Source organism: Diorhabda sublineata, chromosome 3 (genome assembly GCF_026230105.1).
Source record: "Diorhabda sublineata isolate icDioSubl1.1 chromosome 3, icDioSubl1.1, whole genome shotgun sequence".
Taxonomy (NCBI): domain Eukaryota; kingdom Metazoa; phylum Arthropoda; class Insecta; order Coleoptera; family Chrysomelidae; genus Diorhabda; species Diorhabda sublineata.
This window is the reverse complement of record NC_079476.1, coordinates 9,604,744-9,624,732: the sequence shown is the minus strand read 5'-3', so window position 1 is coordinate 9,624,732 and position 19,989 is coordinate 9,604,744. Positions and strand designations below refer to the sequence as shown.

The window sequence follows — 19,989 nt, the reverse complement described above, 5'->3', positions numbered from 1 at the left end:
TTTCAGAGGTGAATATTAAGAACCGTCTATTTTGATAGATACACACCTCATTTAAAGTAAGATAGTAATTAATAATTTGAGCTTTGTGTAATTATCTACCATGTTTTGTTTACGAAAATAGACAATCACTAATTCTTGTTTGCTTAGAACTGTTACGAACATAATTTTGATTTCTATCAACCTTATCTTCATGTTAACTTAAACTCAGTTCACTTAGTCTTTCTAACCTTCGGGGTAAATAATTATCAACATTTGTGTGAAGATAGGTATTACATTACATATTATTTTCTTATTTCCACTTAGTTATTTTTGCAGTATCCTCATTGTTAAATTTTTTTATAATCTATCATCATATCTTGTTGTCTTCCTCTTTCTTTAACTTTTTCAATTACCTCATACATGATCAAAATAAAAATTGAAAATTCCTCCGATCAGCTTTTTATTAATACTACAAATCGTCCTTAGACTTATTGAGGCTGAATACACTTTTTCCTTTCTTCGGATTTTTCGTCATTCTCTGAGTTCTTGTCTGTGCAGACAAAAAACTGTTTACTTTCTTACAATCTTATTATTAACCACAATCACTTTGTTTTTTAGCAAAAATTATGCATAGACTATAAAATAAGATTAAGCGAATCATATCAGATGGGATCTGAGCAACTTATTTGTCCTTCCTTCTGTTTGTGAGCAGTATATCTTTTATCCACGGTTTCGGAATCTTCCCTGTTTTCCTTGCTTCTTCACATATTTCCAATAACCTTTCCTTTTTTACCTATCCATTTAATCATTTCCGATACTATAACATTATCCTTATCTAAGTCATCTTCTTTCCCTTTTCCTATGTTATATTTTGATGCAGTGTTATAATACTTTCTACTCACTATTACATATTTTCATTCAAATTTCTATCTTCATCAAGTTCTTTTATCATTGTATTTATTTTTAATCTTCTTCTCCATTTTGTTCATTTTTGCTATGTAACTTTTCCAAAATTCAAATGTTTCTAGTGATAAATTTTTTTAAAGAAAAAATCTCATTTTATAGGTTGTTGGTATAGCTAGGAGAAAAGACCGCATCTTAGAATCAGTCAAAAACTCTGGGGAGCAGAATGGAAAATTGTATGCAGTCCAGGCAGATTTGACAAAACAAGAAGAAATCATACAAGTATTTGATTGGATTAATAAGAATGTGGGTCCCGTTAGTATCTTAGTAAACAATGCTGGTATAGTAAGAAAAACTAACCTCGTTAATGGTAGGTTTGTAATCTATATCATTTATCTGGAAAAGATATTAATTTCTGTCTAGAAATTGATATTATCATATAACATTATAAAGTTTATTTATTTACTTATTCCATATTCTGCTTAATCCAAAAACTATTTATATAAAACATGAGCTAATTCAAATTAGCACCAACTTTTGATGTACTAATAAATTGTGTTAAACTCTTCGTTGTGACAAAGTGTAATTTATATTTATAGTGCAACGCTAGAGACCGTAATTCAAATTTCAATAATCAACATTAGGAGCTCCCAAAGTTTGCGACGTCCTTTCCTTGTGGTAGAAGTCGGCTTTCCAGGTGTTGACGTAAACAAAAACTGTTTTTTGAGTGATTGTCGGCTATTTTTGAACCTCTTAATCGCACTAGTATTTTACCAAAAGGTTTTTTAAATCCGTATACCATCACATCTAAGGAAGGACTCATGGTCATATCTTGTAGAGAAAGGCTTTCGTTTGAAAATCAACGAACCCGAAGATTTAAGGCTACAACTTACCAATATTTAACATACTTTGATATTTTGATGTAAAAACGTTTATCTAGATAGGTATTATCTGGTTATCCGTACTCATTTACTTTGCTAAATTTTAAAGAGAAAATACCAATAAGTAACATCAAGAGATAAGAGCATGAGGTATCTATTGATTTTGCAAAAGAATCTCGTATCCAGAAGTAGGAATCCTTGATCTAGATACTTTCAATTTTCACCAATATTGAAGGCTAAGTATTGATATCGAATTGCGACATTCATATAAAACATAACATTCTAATCGGCATAACAGTATAGAGTTGTGAGACGTTTTCTTTCTTCATCACCTACCAAAGGCAAACAAAAATTCAACAATTTGAATAGATTTAATGTCACATTCATATTTATACTCACTGGTTGTTTTTTCTAATATATATTCAACTTTGCTTTTTATGTGTAGTGCTGACGCTTTGGTCCTTTTGTATTATTTCTTCTAATGATTTGTTTGAAAGAAATTTTGCAAGCATCACACATAAAAAGCAAAGTTTCATATACTCGTATAGTAGACAAAACTTCGAGTATACATATCACATCGAATCAATTTAAAATTATCTTGAAAAGAGCGTATTAGAACTAATGCTACTATTTTAAGGTATTCGAAGAGAGAAATTAATTTCTTTTTGATATTGGAAATAATTATGCAGCAGAAGTGCCCTCTACGTCACAATAATTAATAAATAAATAATTAACTTATGACAAGAAAATAATTTTGATAATTTTTACGCTTGCTACATATGATCTAGCTAGAATAATGACGGTCTTTCAGCTGCAATTACGAATACAACTTCTGGATCGCCGTTTTATTGATTTTTGTCTAGGCTTACATACCATTATTTAAGTTTATATTCTACATGAACTTCCCTTGGCTACTTTATGGCTGTCCACTAGGTATTATGCGATCTTTTATTTCTTGAGTTAAACCAATGTACTGGATGTTCAAATTCAAGGCGTATCGTTGTGATCTGGAACACGATAACAGATGGAGAATAATTGGTCTTGCGGCGCATTTAAGAAAAGCAGTTCTCTTTGATTAGAATTTGTTGAGAATTTTGTCGAGGAGGTACGGTGGTGGATCATGGTGGAAAATGAGAAAATTCGTACGTGTATGAGAGACCTTTAAAAACTTCTCATAGGAAATTCATGGAAAACTTACATTGATAGCAGATATTTCTCTGAAAATTATATTTTGAATCTAATAGATTCCTTAACCCACGTAACTTATTATAAGACTAAAAAGAGAATTGATCTGTCCCTGTATGGGTTTTTGAATCAAACAGAACTTGCCGCCATCTATTTCGGACCCTCATATCGTCCCTTAAATCACAATTTCCAAGAAAATTAAGATCTCTACCAGAATTCTACTGGCCGGATTTTCTTCACATAGATGTTTGTATTGGGCTCTCTGAGCCTTTGGGCTTTTAATTATCCATTGATTTTTAGCTTGTTGTCCTTTTTATTTCTTCATTTAGTTGAATTGGATATTGTCATATTATAGTTATTATTCCTATAATTTCTCTGTACGTTTTGTATTGTGATGTCCAGACTTCTGAGTTTAATATACAGTTTTAATGAGGAATATATAAATTCTCATTATGTAATTTTTAGTAGCATCTATATCCTTTTATGTTTATATATTATTTATTTCATATTTAAGTGTCATTATGGCAGTATTATGACATCACCAAGGAATTGAAATAATTTTAACACCGTCTGCGATTAAAGTACATATGCTTCGTTTCTTGTTGATGTTGGAGCCTCCTTTTTTGGTTGCCTTTCATATTTCAATAAAATATTTAAAAAACATATTTAAAACTATGTCAAAGATTAGAGGTAATAGATCATCTATTAGCTTAGTTTAGAGTTTAGAGAGTTGCTTGATTTTCAATTATTTGCGGTTGATACACAATAGTACACATGTACCTTTCTGTTCCATTGCCGAAAGAGTTTGGGATACAATAAAAGGCTAATTCGTTGTTTATATAATCATTAGAAGTGTTCTTTTTTTGTTGCAAATACTAAAACGGCAATACCATTGCTTAGTTTAGAGTTTAGAGAGTTGTTAGCTCTTCAATTATTTGCGGTTGATAGACAATAGTAGACAAATACCTTTCTGTTCCATTGCAAACAGAGTTTCGGTTACAGTAAAAGGCTAATTCGTTGTTTATATAATTATTAGAAGTGTTCTTTTTTTTGCAAATACTAAAACGGCAATACCATTGCTTAGTTTAGAGTTTAGAGAGTTGCTTGCTCTTTAATTATTTGAGGTTGATAGACAATAGTAGACAAATACGTTGATGTTCCATTGCCGAAAGAGTTCGGGATACAATAAAGGGCAAATTCGTTGTTTATATAATTATCAGAAGTGTTCTTTTTTTGTTGCAAATACTAAAACGGCAATACCATTGTGAGTGTTGGAATTGTAGTATAGCCCATCTTGATGAAGCCAAATTAGATAGTTTTTCTTCTCGAAATCAATAAATACAACTGCACTCTATGAGAGTTCGAAGAGCCACTGCGTGGCAACCAATTAATTGGTTTGAATATATTATATGTATATCATAAAATCATCCTTAAATAGTTTGCTTCGAAACCTAAGTGCGAAGAACTTATTTTAAATACTGTTTCCTATGATTCGAAACTAAGAAAATACTATCATCATTTAGCGCTGTTGACAGTACATTTGCTTAGTTTTTACTAACTGCTTAGATAACTGGTAGTCGTGGTATGAATAAATATAAAATAACTCTGTGATTCTGAATACGTATTTTACCTGATTGTTACTTACTTCAAGAGCTATGCGAAACTGGTTGGTTATATAGTTAAAAAAAAGCGGAATTTATAAAGCATAGACGGAGTTTGTTAATTTTATTTGAATATTTTCAAAAACTGGTAAAATATAAAATGAACGAGAAAGACTGTAGATATTTATTATTTTCTCCAAAAAAATCGACGGTTAAAATACTCATTATCTTTCTAACCACATCCTTTCAAATTTTTATTATATAATTTCGTTCAAATGGATATTAAATAAGACAACGCTGAGAAAATATTACCTATAAGTATAAGAACCGCGCTTTTCTTATATCCCGTTCGATATTTATGAAATCCGAAATTTTAAAGCAGGAAGTCCAGGAACTAAAATTAACTCTACTCAATATTATACCTAGGTAAGTATACTACTAAGGCAGGATTAACAATGCAATCGTTTTGATGTGGAAATCCGTAGCTCATCTCTTGTATTTTCAACGAAATTTGTCTTTTTCATGGAGTATTTTAGATCATCTCACATGTGCTCTATAGAATTCATGTCTGATCTATGATCTAACCAATAAATGAAATTGTAGTCGATTTAGATAATCAGACACTATTCCAGCTACTTAATAACATAATCCCGAAGGATATTCTCTGTACACGTATCTGCAGTCATTCACCCAACGACTTTCACGAATGTGCGTTATTTCTAAAAATACCACTTCAAAACATTGTACTAACCCATCCAAAGGCAATATTATTTCTAAAATTGCAAGGGAGTATTCTTCGCCAATCCTTCCGTACACCTGGTTTCGTCCATCTGGTTTCTATAATTATCTTGAAGTTTTCTCAGTAATATGAGTAAACAAGATTTCACCAATCGTCGTTATTCCATTGAACTGGAAAACATAAGCAGGAGGGCGTCTTAGCTACCAAGTCATTTCTATTAATCGTCTTATGATCGTTTTCAAACTTACATTCGTAGTAGCTCATTTTGAAGGTGACTAAATGTAGGGATGTCCAATCATAGAACATTCGGAAGTCGATTACTACAGACACAATACAGGTAAGGCCGGTTTGTTGAAGTAGAGGAGAGAACTATCACGCATATCCTCTGCAACTATGAAACTCTTATTGATACACGGAGGAAATTCCTAGGAAGAGGAAGACCCATGCTTTACATCCAGCGCCTGGCTTCTCTGACTGAAGTAGACTGAAAGGAAGTTCGAGAATGTTTACTTTCCTTATACCTTCACAAAATGAAGAACGTACAACGTAAATACGAGCCACATGATGTCTAGCATATATATTTTTATGTGCAGTTACTGGAGAGATTTGAGAGTAAGGCTAGGGAAAACTATGCCAGCATAACCTCAAATTATATCTTTTAGTGATGCTGCATAAGATAGATAGAATAGATAGGCAACCAGTTGATACCTATACAGAAACGATTCTAATAAAAAAAAAACACAGACGGTTGCTTGACATGATATTGACATCCGCAGGAAAACCCCTGAAGTGGAAGTAATATTAAAATGGTTTCTGGTTGGAGGGAGATGAGAAAAGGATTCCGGAACTTCTTGAAAAAAAAAAACGTATGATTTCAACTAGAAGTTGCTATCGAAAAATGGTCGTCAATTGTTATTATATACCTTCCAGTTTCTGAAAATCCTCTTAAACTCCGGTTTGGTTTCTCCCGCGGCATGGCACAATGTGTTTTGTGTACACCTTTCACTAGCTAGAGTAATAATTTTCACCGCCATTGTGATTTTAAATAAAAGTCATAGAATATAAAAATCATAACAACTTGAGTCCATATAGGTTTTCCAGTATTTGAAACGGGATTTTATCATCAAACATATAGAATACATAATAAACCATCAATAAGAATTTTGTAAAAATTAATAGATGGCTCAAACTATGTGAATTTCAACATCAGAACGACGAATATAATAGAATTATTTCAAATTATTTTGAAATGTCGGTGATAATTCTAAAAACGCCATATTTTTGTTATCATTTTATTATAATGGGTTAAATAGATAGTAATGCCACATGTACATCTTCCGTTTTAATAAAAAAAAAAGCTTCCGATCAAGTTGATATATATTTCCGCATGCGCTGAGAGATTTTTACTAAAATTTCTGTCACTTTGGATACTTAGTGTTTGTTTGGCAATCGTCTATGTGAGTAATTTGATGTTTTTCCAGAAAGTGTCACAATAGTTATTTTCCTAACAAGTGCGGAAAGTGATACTTTCCCGCACGCGACTGCATTTGTCCCGTACGACGCGGAGCGCATGAGTTAGGAACATTATTTTTTCTACGACCGTATATACAAAAAAGTATACCAACCCATTTTTAAAAATTATTTTATTCCAACAAACATAATAATATACAAAATTTTAACTAAAAACTACTAATTATTATAAATATTAATATTGAAAACACAATTTGTTGTATTCTGTAGACTAGTAAGAATTGCCGGTCCAGTGGAGTTATTTGGTTTCAACTGGAAGGTAGATGACGTCGGTGAGGATGGTATCGGTTGCAGGTCGCATAAAGATGACGATGACGGTGACGGTGACGGCAACAGTTTTAAGTCATTTGTAAAATAGAGAAAATTTTTACCATCGAATAGCGGGACCATAATGTATTAGATTTCAAAACCTTACTTAGGTCTGAAAAATACACCAGAAATACCTCTTCCTTATATGTTATGACCCCTTTCTCCTTATACCATGTAACAAAATGGTCGTATTGCTTCTCATACTTTAGTCTGGATTTGGCAGGTAACAGCTCGGAATTAGCTTCATTTGCAGCCTTCAAAATGGCTTCTTCGTCGGATGAATCCATTAATATTATTGTATCGGATTCGGTTTAATGTGGTTTAATTTAGAAGAAGATTGTTCTTATTCGGTCACGTTTTGAACAACTTTGACGTTTTAGTAACAATTACACGCTTGGGCTATCATAGCAACTGATATCAAACCCGGGTGGTTTGATAGTTGTTTCTCCTTTGAAGAATGTCACTTTCCCGCACTAGTGCGGGAAAGTAACACTTTCAAAACTAAAATGCGTGCGGGAAAGTGGGTCGTAGAAAAAATGATTATCGAGCTGTCATTAAATATTTGTTTTGAAAAGGCAATACACCTACGAAAAGGGAAGATGAAATAGATACTGTGTATGGAGACTGGACCTCATCACTTGAACTTTAGAGCAGGTTAATTCAAACGTGGCCACGACGTTATATCAGGATGGTCAAAACATGCAACAACCAGTGATTTAATCGAAAAATTTTATGAGTAGTAATGTACGATCCTGTTATTAAGGCTATAGAAATAGAAGAAGCTATCGGCATATCAAAATAATGCGAGAACTATGCTTCTGTTATCGATCCGAGCTTTTGCTCACTTTGGACCAAAAACGCATTCGTGAACATTTCCCTAATATTATTGACGCGGTTTAAGCAAAATGTGTATTTTGCGCCCATTCATAGCTGTAGTTAAATCTGTATCCACTACTATATCCATGAAATGGGAAAAAACATTCATAACATTCGATTACAAAGGGCGAACCTGCTTCGGAAAATCCACAGACAGTTTTCTTCGGAAACTGTTCGGGATATTCACGGGATGGTGATCATCTTCAAGAAGATAAAAAAATGAGCGTTAATCTTTGATAAAATAGAAGGAGAAATTGCACAAATCACATTTGAAGTAAAAGAAAGTGTTTTTCCATCTGAAGACAAAAATTAGGTAATTCCAGACGATACGTTAATGGAGGGGAAAATAAAGGACACATTGTATCACTTGATATATGATTAACAGATCGTAATGGTTCCCATCAGGAGTGGTGAGATAATTCTCAGACTTGATATGTTGTTAAATCCATACACTGCGTTTAATCTTACCATTTTAAATTGTTTTAGAACAGCTCCATAAAACTGAGAGAGCTAATATTTAAAAACAACGGTCAAAATTCCTGGTTTATTGATAGCTAAGTAAATTGACTTTGTTTCTCAATTCAATACCAAAAAAATGGAATAATAAAAAATGCTAGTTTGACGTTAAACTGGCAGTAAAAATAACTAAATACGAAAATAGATCAAATTTATTACTTGATACGATCCTACTCAATTTATCATATTTTTGAATTTTGACTTTCTTTTAAAGCCGGTCAATTTGCTAGATTTTAAAAGCTTCGAAATAAGAGTTTTTTATCCTTACTTCAAATTCAACTTCGTATTTCTACCTTTTCAATAAATTTTCGCTAATTTTGCACTGCCAGTTTAAAACAAAATTTAAGCAGTTTCGCGTATATCAATGAAGTCCATCCATATGGACTAATTATTGCTTCCTTTGAATATACATACGAGTAGTACACATTATTTATTGTTTCATAGGTGTATTACACAATTTGCGGTGGAATAAGATGAAATTAACTTATTAGTGAAGAATGAGTGCACAACTACGAGGGTTGTCTGAAAAAATCTCACCTAACAAAGAAAGAAGACATTTTTTCCAAAATCGTTATTATTTTCCTATATAGCCTCCTTTTAAGCCTATATACTAAATGCAGCTATGCTGCTGTTTTTTCCTTACAAATAATATTTACCGTCTTTATTCTCAAAATAGGTGTTTATATATCCTCGTCTAATAAAACTTTAATGGAAACAGGAAAAAGTCACCAGAACTATTGAAAACGATGGCTGGACAACCAATTCAAAGCCCAGTTCGAAAATTTTAGCAATAGCGATCACCGAAATGCGAGAAGATACGTTGTTCTGATGGAAAAGCACTTTCTTTTTCTTCATATGCCATCGTTATTCGGGAATTTCTCCAATACGTTTCTGTTACTTTTTACCTTTTTGAAGATAGTTGATGACTAAAATCCCATTACTATCCCAAAAAACAGTTGCCATCACGTTACTGGCCAATAAAACCGCCTCTGCCTTTTTCAGAGCTAGTTCGCCCTTTGCAATCCACAGTCTTGACTATTTTTTCGTTGCAGGACTGTAGTGGTGGATCCAGGCTTCATCTACAGTTATGCATCATTGCAAAACTTATTTTGCTTAAATTGCGTCAATAACTCCAGGGAAATGATCATTTAAATGCGCTTTTCCAAAGTGAGCCAATGTGGCACCCAACAGGCTCTTTTGATATGATGCTATCCTCTTCTATCTCTCTAATCTCAAATCGATGGTCTCTCATTTAGTGAACTTTTTCGAGTATAAAGGGTGGTCCAACCAAAATGCACGATTTTAATTTTAAATAAAACAAAAAGTTTTCAGAGAATTATCTGAATATTTTTTATAATGATAGAAGAATCTATGCCAATTATGAGTGAAACAAAATATCGGCCAAATGCACGCCACGGCTTAATGCGCAACTGTGTAACTCTCCATGGTTGAATTTGTCAAACACTGAAACAAAGAAATGTCAAATTAAGTTGGACAAAAAACTTGACGATAAGGTGCGACTCACAATTAACATCGTGCATTATAGTTGGACCACCTTTTATTTGGTTGTCGCAGTGTTTTGAATTTCCAAACGCTTACGTGTGTCAGTCAAGCTTATACGGGCATGTTCGAATTCAGTTACTCAAAATTTTACTCACAAATATCGGTGCATAGTCTCCGTACACAATGTCTAACTTCTCTTTCATTAAGGTAGGCGTATTGCCAAATATTTCATGATAGCTCGATTTTCTTCAATTTCAGAACAATCTTCACCCACTATACTATTATCAAACAAAAACTAATCGTCAAAAATGGCTGAAATTTTAGTGAGATAAAGGTTTTGATTGGATACTTTTCAGACCACTTGCATATAATAAATTTATTACAATAAGTTTCAGATTTTGTGATAAAATTAAATCATTTGTATTTTTTTAGGGGACATTGAAGGGTGGAAAAAAATACTGGACACGAATGTTCTAGCCGTAGCGATTGCCTCAAGAGAAGCTATCAAATCCATGCAAGAAAACAAGATCGATGGTCATATCATTAATATCAATAGTATGGCTACCAATCAAGTTCCAAAAATTCCATATAATAACGTTTATCCACCTTCAAAGTTCGCTGTAACTGCATTATCAGAAACATTGAGAAATGAGCTTATCACTATTGGGAGCAAGATAAAAGTATCGGTAAGTATCAAAAAATCTTTTAAAAGAAACCAGTTTCCATTAGAAAAAGCATTTCAGAATATCTATTAATAGGATATAATAGAAATTTTATTTAGATGAAAAATGGGTCAATGAGATGGATCGCAAGATGGATCTGTTAGAAGTCAACGACAGGTTTTTTATCCACTGGTTAAAATCCACCGACTTGAAAAGGCGTAGATTAATAAATTTCATATCAACAGTTAAAACGGTTTATTGACTATTGAATCTACTCGTACCGGTGACTACCATGAGGACATGAATGTTTGTGTCTTTTAAGAATGGTTCAAACAAATGGTAGATCTTGTTCCCTAGCACTATATAATAGTAATAGATAATGTAATAGTTATAAGTTATCACTCGAGATTTTAATAAAAAATTTCCACAGCCAAGTAGATAAAAGAAGATTTACATAATAAGCTAAATTCAAATAATATTAATTTCCATCTCGGTTCTGTGAGAAAAGAACTGTATTATTTAAGTTCCTTCCATAAAAAGAAATTAAAAAAATATAAAATTGCAAAAAATTGTGGAATGACGGTGATTGGATTACTACCATATAATTGAGAATTAAACATGATTTAATTGGTATGGGCACAAATAAAGGGAGAAATTTGATGAAAAAATAATTCTTTTAAAATGGTTAATGGTGAATAATTGTTTCTGGAGGCTGTATATAATTTGAAGCCTGAAAACTGGGTAAAGGCAGTAGATACGATTAAAGAAGAAGAGAGAATTTGGAAGCTGGACAATATTACTGATGAAATGATCATGCTACTCATTGTAAATATAGGTTAAGACGAACTCATTTTCTGTTTTCCATTTGTAAGAAGTAACTCTACTTATATTGATGAGTTTTATATTAAAATTGTTATTTATGAACTAATTTAGTTAAAACTTCAAATATTTAAGCTCTTTGTCATAAAGTTTTTAAGCCCGTATAACTAATAAACAGTTTACCACAATGCTCCAAACATACCTTGTAAAACAATAGAACACTTTAGAGAAAAATTACATTTTTTACGTTACAGACAGGCTGAATAGTTGAAAATATAAATGTAGACGACATATAATCATTATATTCATATAAATGTTTTTTTGTACGAACATACTCGAGTTATAGCTGGAAAAAAATATTTTTAATTGTCTACTTTATTATAACGAATGCTTTAATATTTTAATATTCTCTAATTTATGACAATATACAATAAATAATGCAAAACTAGTAACATGCATAAAATAACAATTAATTTCTCAATTCTATTTTAAGAGCATTAATCCAGGATATACTAGGCCAGACTTAATTGAAGTGAACGGAATACCTGAATTTCAACTAGTGCGACAATTATTAGAAATGGTTCCGTCATTGAAGGCAGAGGATATCGCCAATGCTGTAGTATATGTTTTGGGGACTCCTCCAATGGTTCAGGTACAGTAGTTTCAAATATCAGTATAATATTAAATTTTATATTGTTCAGCTAACGGTATTCTAATCTGCTTCAAATGGTCAATCAAACATTCACGTACCAATCTTTTGATAAAATGATCGATAAACATTTATCAGAAAATAATTCATATTAGGACATCACGAAAACTATGATTGGGTTAAACCGATTATTCTGACTCTTCGGACACTAACCCGGATCACGTTCATTGTTGTTCGGAAACTCATATAATAGAGTTAATCGGGTCGTAGTCATATGATAGGATCTTCTCTATCCTGGTAAAACCGGAAAACCGCATAATAATGATTCATTTTATAGAAGCATCGCACACGGTTAGATTGGTTTTTATTATATTATTAAATAATTTTCAGCCCCAAAAAGTGAAGAAAAGAAGCGAAAACCATGCTTTTGATTAAATTAAGAAGTATGTCAAATATTCTTTTTAAACCACTTTAAAAACCGAGAAACGAATGGTTTCTTAAGGGCGGAGCAGTTGCTCCAATGGTCGTTCCTTCTACGCATATATGATGAAAATTCGAAATCCTGATCTAATTCAATCTAAAAAAATCACACATGATTCGCTTTGATTTAATTTGTACTATCTAAAAACTATCATTAACTAATTTGTACCCTTAGGTAAAATGTATGAAACATTAAGTAACGTGCCTTCTGAAAAATTATAATAAGGTAATGTGACAATGGTAGGTCATTGGGAGAGTGGGCCACCCCGTAGTAAAATTATTGGTATGGTCGTTTTTATATGAATTACCATTAAAAAAGGTTACTGGGAGTGCCATCTATTTGCCGCAAGACTAACTATGTCCAAATTTCAGCCTACTCGAAATTAATCAGTATCCGACTGCAGACCGTGTTTTTTTGTCGTTAAGGCCGCTTGACATGTCGCAAGACAACGTGCAATGCAATGCAAGACGCAATATTTCTCGATGAAAAGTATACGTAGATGAAGTTCAGCTGATTGTTTCTCGCATTTGCATCATTATCTGATTGGTATCATTTTCATTGTGTACAAGTTGCAATTCTAGGAAGAAATGAGTTTCTGATCTGCTGTTATTACAAGGATTTCTTAGTTATCTTATGTTTTATTTTTCTTGGGAGTTTGTCAAATGTTTCTTTATCCATTCCCAAATGTATGTATTTTGTATGTTTCTCGACTAATTCTATAGCTGAATTTATGTTTTCTCTTATTTTATGTGGCCATGGCTTGGACCACCATAGCCTAGATGCTCTTTTCTGTCCAATAGACTCAAAAAGCAAGGCATCAGCCTATATACTGACCACAAAATAAGAAAATACAATTTGGGGTTAGGAAATTGTTTACTTTTTCTTATGGAATTTTGATAAGTGGCAACCATAATGTAATGGGAAGAGACTTGCGTAATGTTAAGCAGCGTGCAATATTCGTCTTTGCAGTATTTTGATCTTCCATATTACATTTTATACAATTTCTTGCATATTATCTTGTCCCATGTCAAGCGGCCTTTACAATTTTTAACACGTGCAGTTTTTTCGAGATTCTAGTTACAATTTCGGAGGAGAAACATAACTTATGTGTACTTAGGTAAGTAAGAAAAGTATTTTGATAATATTTTAAATTTATTAACTTAGTCAGAAATTTTGTAGGTTATAATGATGGTAGCCCATTTAACCCGAACATTTTTCGATTTGAGGTAAGTGGGTAGCAACGTTGCAGGTAAATGGTTCCTTATGGGTCTATTCACCTCAGCCAGAGGTGAATTTACAAAAAATATCAAATATATTTTTTTAATTCCAGAATACCCAGGAAATATCCATGGAAAGCTACTCGTGCTGCCAATGGAAGTAGGTACAACAAAGAAGAGCTGAAAGCTGCAGTTTTGGTTATACAGCAAGGTCAAAACACGATAAAGGAAGCGGCTGTACAATACATCCCAAGAACAACCCTTAAACATCATGTTAGATGTACAAGGGGGAAAATAGACTTTATGGCAGAAAGTTGCAAGGGAGGAGGAGTAGCGACGATTTCAGATGAGGATGAAAAAATGTTAGTAGAAGGACTTTTGACAATGGAAAAGTGGGGGTTTGGTTTGGAAGGATGTTGCAATCTTTTGTTAAGGTCAATGATGTTACAAACAGGTTTAAAGATGAACGTCCTGGAGAGGACTGGTTTTTGGGATTTGATTAGAAACATAAAAAAGAATATGGCTTATGCAGCAAAACACAACTCATATCAGCCTAGAAGTTTGTAGACTTGTGTACGAACATAATGTTACTATATTGAAGCTTCCTCCCACACAACCGTACTCCAGCCGTAGCTTAGACGTAGCCCTATTTGGACCTTTCAAAACTACATAAGATAAACGGTGAAATGGTAGGGACATAATCCCTCTCAACAAGAGAAACAGAGAGTTTAAGAACAGAGCTACCTTAAATCGAAGAACGCTTAGAATCAGGTGCAGGAAAGAATCGAAAGTCAGTTGAAGATATATGAGTGCAGTGAGAACTACAAAAACGATACTCATTCGCCAAAAAGGAAAAGAATCACATATTACGAACGCTGAAATAATTATGACAAAAGAATATATTGAATGACGTGACATGAGAAAAAACAATGAAAAGATACCGAAAACAGAAAAAAATAAAGAAACGAGCTAAGGTGTCGCGCGAATTACAAAACAAAAAAGAACGAACTGAAAATCCGTCCCTACAATGAAAAAGAAAGCAAAAAACCTTTACTTGCCAGGCGATTATACAATTGTCATTTATAATAGAATAAGACAAGGTGACAGTAAAACATATGGAGCAATGTAGGAAAATAAACGTTTGGCGTTGGCCTCAACGAGAAGATATAATAGAATACGACCATAATGAAATAAAAATTATTAAAAAGCCTGTTTTAAAAAATAAGAGAAACAGGTTTAGTGTGCCAAAAATAGACGATTTTGTGGAATATTTATAATTAAATATATTTTGTTCTAAACTGCAATTTTCTACTTGCCCTATGACTTATATTTCAAATGCCATATAATAAAAACGAGAAGGGATAGTTTCATGAAACAAAAACAAAAAAAAAGTGAAAATTTCGAAGAAGGACCCAGTTTCATCATGTTGTTTTTAGTACTTCTTAATAATAAAATAGACGAGTGTGGTCCAGTTGCACCAAAGTCCCAGATCAAAAAACAAAAAAAATAAAACAAGAGTTGAGTTTTTTAAAATGAGATTTGGTTTATTCCATTACATATACTTGATACTCAGGTTCACAAAAACCGTAAAGAAAAATAAATTCTTACTTCTCTGGTTCTTTGATAACATGTTCAACACAGTTTTGCCAAAGCTCTTGGCGGTCTGCTGCTAGAACTTTCTTTACGAGTTCTACAACCTCTTCACTCAGTTCTGGAGACTGATTAAATTTTCGTAATTCTGATTTTACGTTTGCCCATATTTAGTCTATAGCAGTGCTCCGCAACCGGTGTGCCACGGCACACCGGTGTGCCGCCGCTTGAAATTACACAACATATTTATTTTAATGCAATGTACTCTAATACAAATTTACAATTTATAAAAACGAATTGTATATACTATATTTCAATGCAAAACCATAAATAAAATAACAATTGTTTAGCACTTGCTATAATGTATTCACACAATAGAAGAAATGGATGTCAATAGAAGTAAATAGAAGATGGAGTCTGTAGTATGGGTCGTATTGAAAACTTTACATTTTCAAGCATAAATACAATGTTACAACAAGAGCTCAAACACCGTAGCAACTAGATCGAACTTGTATTGTGGTAGATTAAATTTGCGAATACGGCTCTAGCTAAAAATGTCATCACAACCAATAGAAACGCTCCTAACCACCTGCACAATGTTTATATCGACTGTTCCTGAAAAATAGTGATTGCGCAGAATTCAATAGTCAGCAGACAGCGTTGTTTAGGATTTAGAACCTAATATAATATTGTCAGTGTTAGATACGAATTTCTACTGGACACATACAACCAGATCACTTCTTACCCTTATAACTTAAATCGCAGAAGTTTATAAATTAACCATTCGTGTTTGTTATTAACGTGATTTATTTTTGTGCCCATTTCAATATGGGTAAATTTTTATTTGGAAAACAATCTACTTCTCCGGCAGAAGATGATGAACCTTGCACAAGCAGTATTGCTAAGAAAAGAAAGATTGTGAATAGAAAATACTCCGAAGACTACATTCGTTATGGCTTTTATTGGCGCGGCGATGAAGCGGCTCCGAAACCATTATGTGTAATTTGCAACGAACAATTAACAAACGACTCAATGGTGCCCAGTAAACTAAATCGCCATCTAACTTCAAAACATCCGAATTGTGCTAAAAAGGATATATCATATTTTCAAAGGCTTTTGGCTCAAAATTTAAAACAAAAAAAATTTATGATGTTGATCGTATCTGTTTCCGATAAAGCATTAGAAGCTAGCTATTACATTGCAAAATTAATAGCTCGTGAAAAGAAACCTCATACTATTGGAGAAAAACTTATTAAACCAGCATGTATGGAAATTGTGCGAGTTATTCTTGGACCTAAAGAGGTTCAGGAAGTGAGTAAGGTTTCACTGTCAGCTGAAACTATTAAAAGACGTATTGGCGACATGTCAACAGATATTTTGAACACACTTATTTTGAAATTGATCGCAGATAACAATTTTGCTCTTCAAATTGACGAGTCAACGGATATTAAAAATCAAGCAATTAATTGCAATTGTACGTTTTGTTGACGAAGATTGCATAAAAGAAAATTTTTTATTTTACCACAACAACTTTTAAAAACTATGAATGAATGCATCAAAATTATAAATTTTATTAAATCAAGAGCTTTAAATACAAGAATTTTCGAAATGCTTTGTGAAGAAATGGGTTCAGAACATAAATCTTTATTATCTTATACTGAAGTACGTTGGTTATCCCGAGGAAAAGTGTTGGCTAGATTGTTTGAGCTTCGCTGTGAGTTTTTACTAAATCAAAATATGCCCGTACTCGGCCAGCACTTCGAAGATAACAGTTGGATCGCCAAACTTGCATATATGGCTGACATTTTCGACCATCTTAATGAACTTAATAGAAAAATGCAAGGTCCGAATGAAAACTTATTAACCTGTTCCGACAAATTGCAAGGGTTCAAAAATAAACTGGAACTTTGGCAGAATGAACTAAGTAACAACTCTTTAGAAACGTTTCAAAGGGTTCATAATACAATAATTGAAAATAGGCAATTAATTATCGATCTGGCCCAATCCCATTTAACAACACTGGAAAATAAATTTGACTACTATTTTCATTCGATTAAAAGTGAAGAATATGATTGGATTCGCAATCCTTTTGCAACTAATGCAAAAAAATCTGTTGATGCATTTTCTCTTAAATTTAAAGAAGAGTTTATTGAACTGAGTAACGACGGGACGTTAAAACTACATTTTGGAGAAGTTCCATTGGATATTTTCTGGATTTCGGTTAAGAATGAATATCCTCAAATTTCAAAACAGGCTATTTCAATTTTAATCCCTTTTTCAACAACATATTCATGCGAACAAAGCTTTTCGACACTTGTTTTAATTCAAAATGATAAGCGGTCTTGCTTAAAAAATCTCGATCAAGAACTTCGAGTTGCACTATCAAATATCGAGCCCAATATAAAATACTTGTGTTCCTTGAAACAAGCTCAAGTATCACATTAATTACCGTTTTTGCCTATTTTTTTGTATTATTGTAGTTTTGTAATTAATTATATATGTTATGTACATATAATACCTTAAATATGTAAAATAAAACGAATTAAAATATTAATTAATGTATTAGTTTCTGATGTGTATACGTGTTGTTTTATTATATTTATACCTATTAAATTTGGTGTACCGTGAAAACCAGAAAAAGCTTTTGGTGTGCCACGAATAAAAAAACGTTGCGGAGCGCTGGTCTATAGGGTTAAATATGCGATCTGCACTTTAGATCTATAATAACAGTAAGAAATTTTTGTTTGTTGGGCATTTTTTACATCGGTGACAGGAATAAGAATTTTTTTTCAGACACAAATGCTAAAATTTGAGCTTTGTTACTACTACTATTTGGTGTCTTAAGGTATTGCTTCGAGTGGTAGGAACGATTACTGATTGTGATGGAATGTTAGGTAAAAGCTGTTCATTAAATCACTTTTCAAATAATTCTGCTGTCATATCTTCATGATAATCAGCTGCACAGTTTCTAATTTTTTTAGCAAATATTAATAAAGCATTAGGCACGAAACCGTCTTTGCTTCCAGCGCGTACTATTATAATACGTTTCCCTTCAGAACATAGCTAATTCTAACAGCAATTTTTACTATTGTCAACCCAACTGAAATTTACTTCATCGTGACCATCAAACAATGTTTCATCTAGATAAATTATGTGTCTATTAGAACTTCGGTAGTCTTTTAGCTGACGCCAATAATCTTGTCGCCATCGAATGATCCTTTACGATTCGGTTATTGCTGTCCGGTTTTTTAGTTTTTTGTATTTAAAACCACATGCTGACAAAACTTGACCCAATGTTTCTAAACCTCATTCCCCCATGGTCTAAAAAACCCCATATTTCTATTTATTTAAAGAAATTTATGAATTAAATTAAAATCACTAAGCCACGCCAATGCTTATCGCAGAGTTTCTAGCAGGTATATTTCCAAGAAATTGTGTACATACGGTCTCGGCCAATAGAAATGTTTAGGAGAGAAAAATGGAGATGTCCACGTGTATTGACGGTTTGTTAGATGTATACCAAATTTTATATGGGGAGTAAACATTATTTTTCATTTCTTAATTTGGTATCAGTGCCTTGCGTATTTATGAAATATCGATTGATCCTCCACATAACTGTCTTCTGCAATTGATATTGGAAAAACTATACATTCTTGGCGTCGGCTAAATCTAAATATAAATATAACCTAGCATGTTTTATTCAATCAGCTTAACTGTAATAACAGTTAAAAAATATTAAGTAGTTGGCTTGCGTGCGAGTCTATAGATTGAGAGATGAATAAGAAAATTGATGGATTCTGATCTGATAGTAAAAAATAGAACAAAGCTATAAGTTATACTGTGCAATTCATATATTATTTTCTGATCATCTAATCATAATTTTTTTTCATACCAGAATGTACCGGTGCTTGCTATTGATGAAGTACGGGTGACGATAAAAGTCATGGCGAAACTGGTGTCTGTATAATAATTTAATAATATAGATTGTTTGTTAAAAAATAAAAATAAGTACAAAGAAATATCAGAAACTAACAATACTGGACCACATATGATCACGGTTTTATATACCTGATATGACTACGACTCGACTAACTCGGATCAGTTTCCGAACAACAATAACCATGATCCATGTTTCTGAACATTCAGATCATGATCAGGTTAACCCGATCATAATTTCCGAAAAGTCTATAGGTGCATTTCTAGTCGCGAGCGAGCGAAGTGCAAAATGTCTTTTAATATGGATGCAAAAATAAACGATGAATTTCTTCTTCAGTGTGTATCCAATTACAAACCATTCAACATACAAGAGATCATGCGTCTTCCGCACAACGATACACATACGCAAAAATATAAATGTTATACTGTCAACAACGATAAAGATAAAGGGTATAAAATGCGAAATATAGCCATTCGACCTAGTGCGCATGTGTCATGTACGGCACGAAATTCACAATCTTGTAACTTGAAACCTCTGTGGACCGTGTCGGCACGACTTTTAGCTTTTAGTTGCATTAGAAATGCTAACATTGTTTCTCGTGTGCCGAGCTGT

At 32.8% G+C, this 19,989-nt stretch overlaps 1 protein-coding gene across 3 annotated transcripts in view; it reads left to right on the top strand.

Moving 5' to 3' along the window:
- The window catches only part of LOC130441244 (farnesol dehydrogenase-like), a 38,378-nt gene that overhangs the window by 16,022 nt on the left and 2,367 nt on the right, over positions 1–19,989 (top strand). Inside the window, exons 2-6 of one of the 3 annotated variants that reach the window (XR_008909598.1) lie at positions 1,045–1,252; positions 10,455–10,708; positions 11,997–13,750; positions 13,813–13,859; positions 13,964–15,330. Coding sequence is in view for 1 of the 3 variants with exons in the window: in XM_056774830.1 (XP_056630808.1) it covers positions 1,045–1,252; positions 10,455–10,708; positions 11,997–12,155 (621 nt within the window). In the remaining 2 variants the exon portion in view is untranslated. Of the gene's footprint in view, positions 1–1,044; positions 1,253–10,454; positions 10,709–11,996; positions 13,860–13,963; positions 15,358–19,989 lie in introns of those variants that run through there. The other 2 variants (XR_008909597.1, XM_056774830.1) reach the window with 2 other exon arrangements.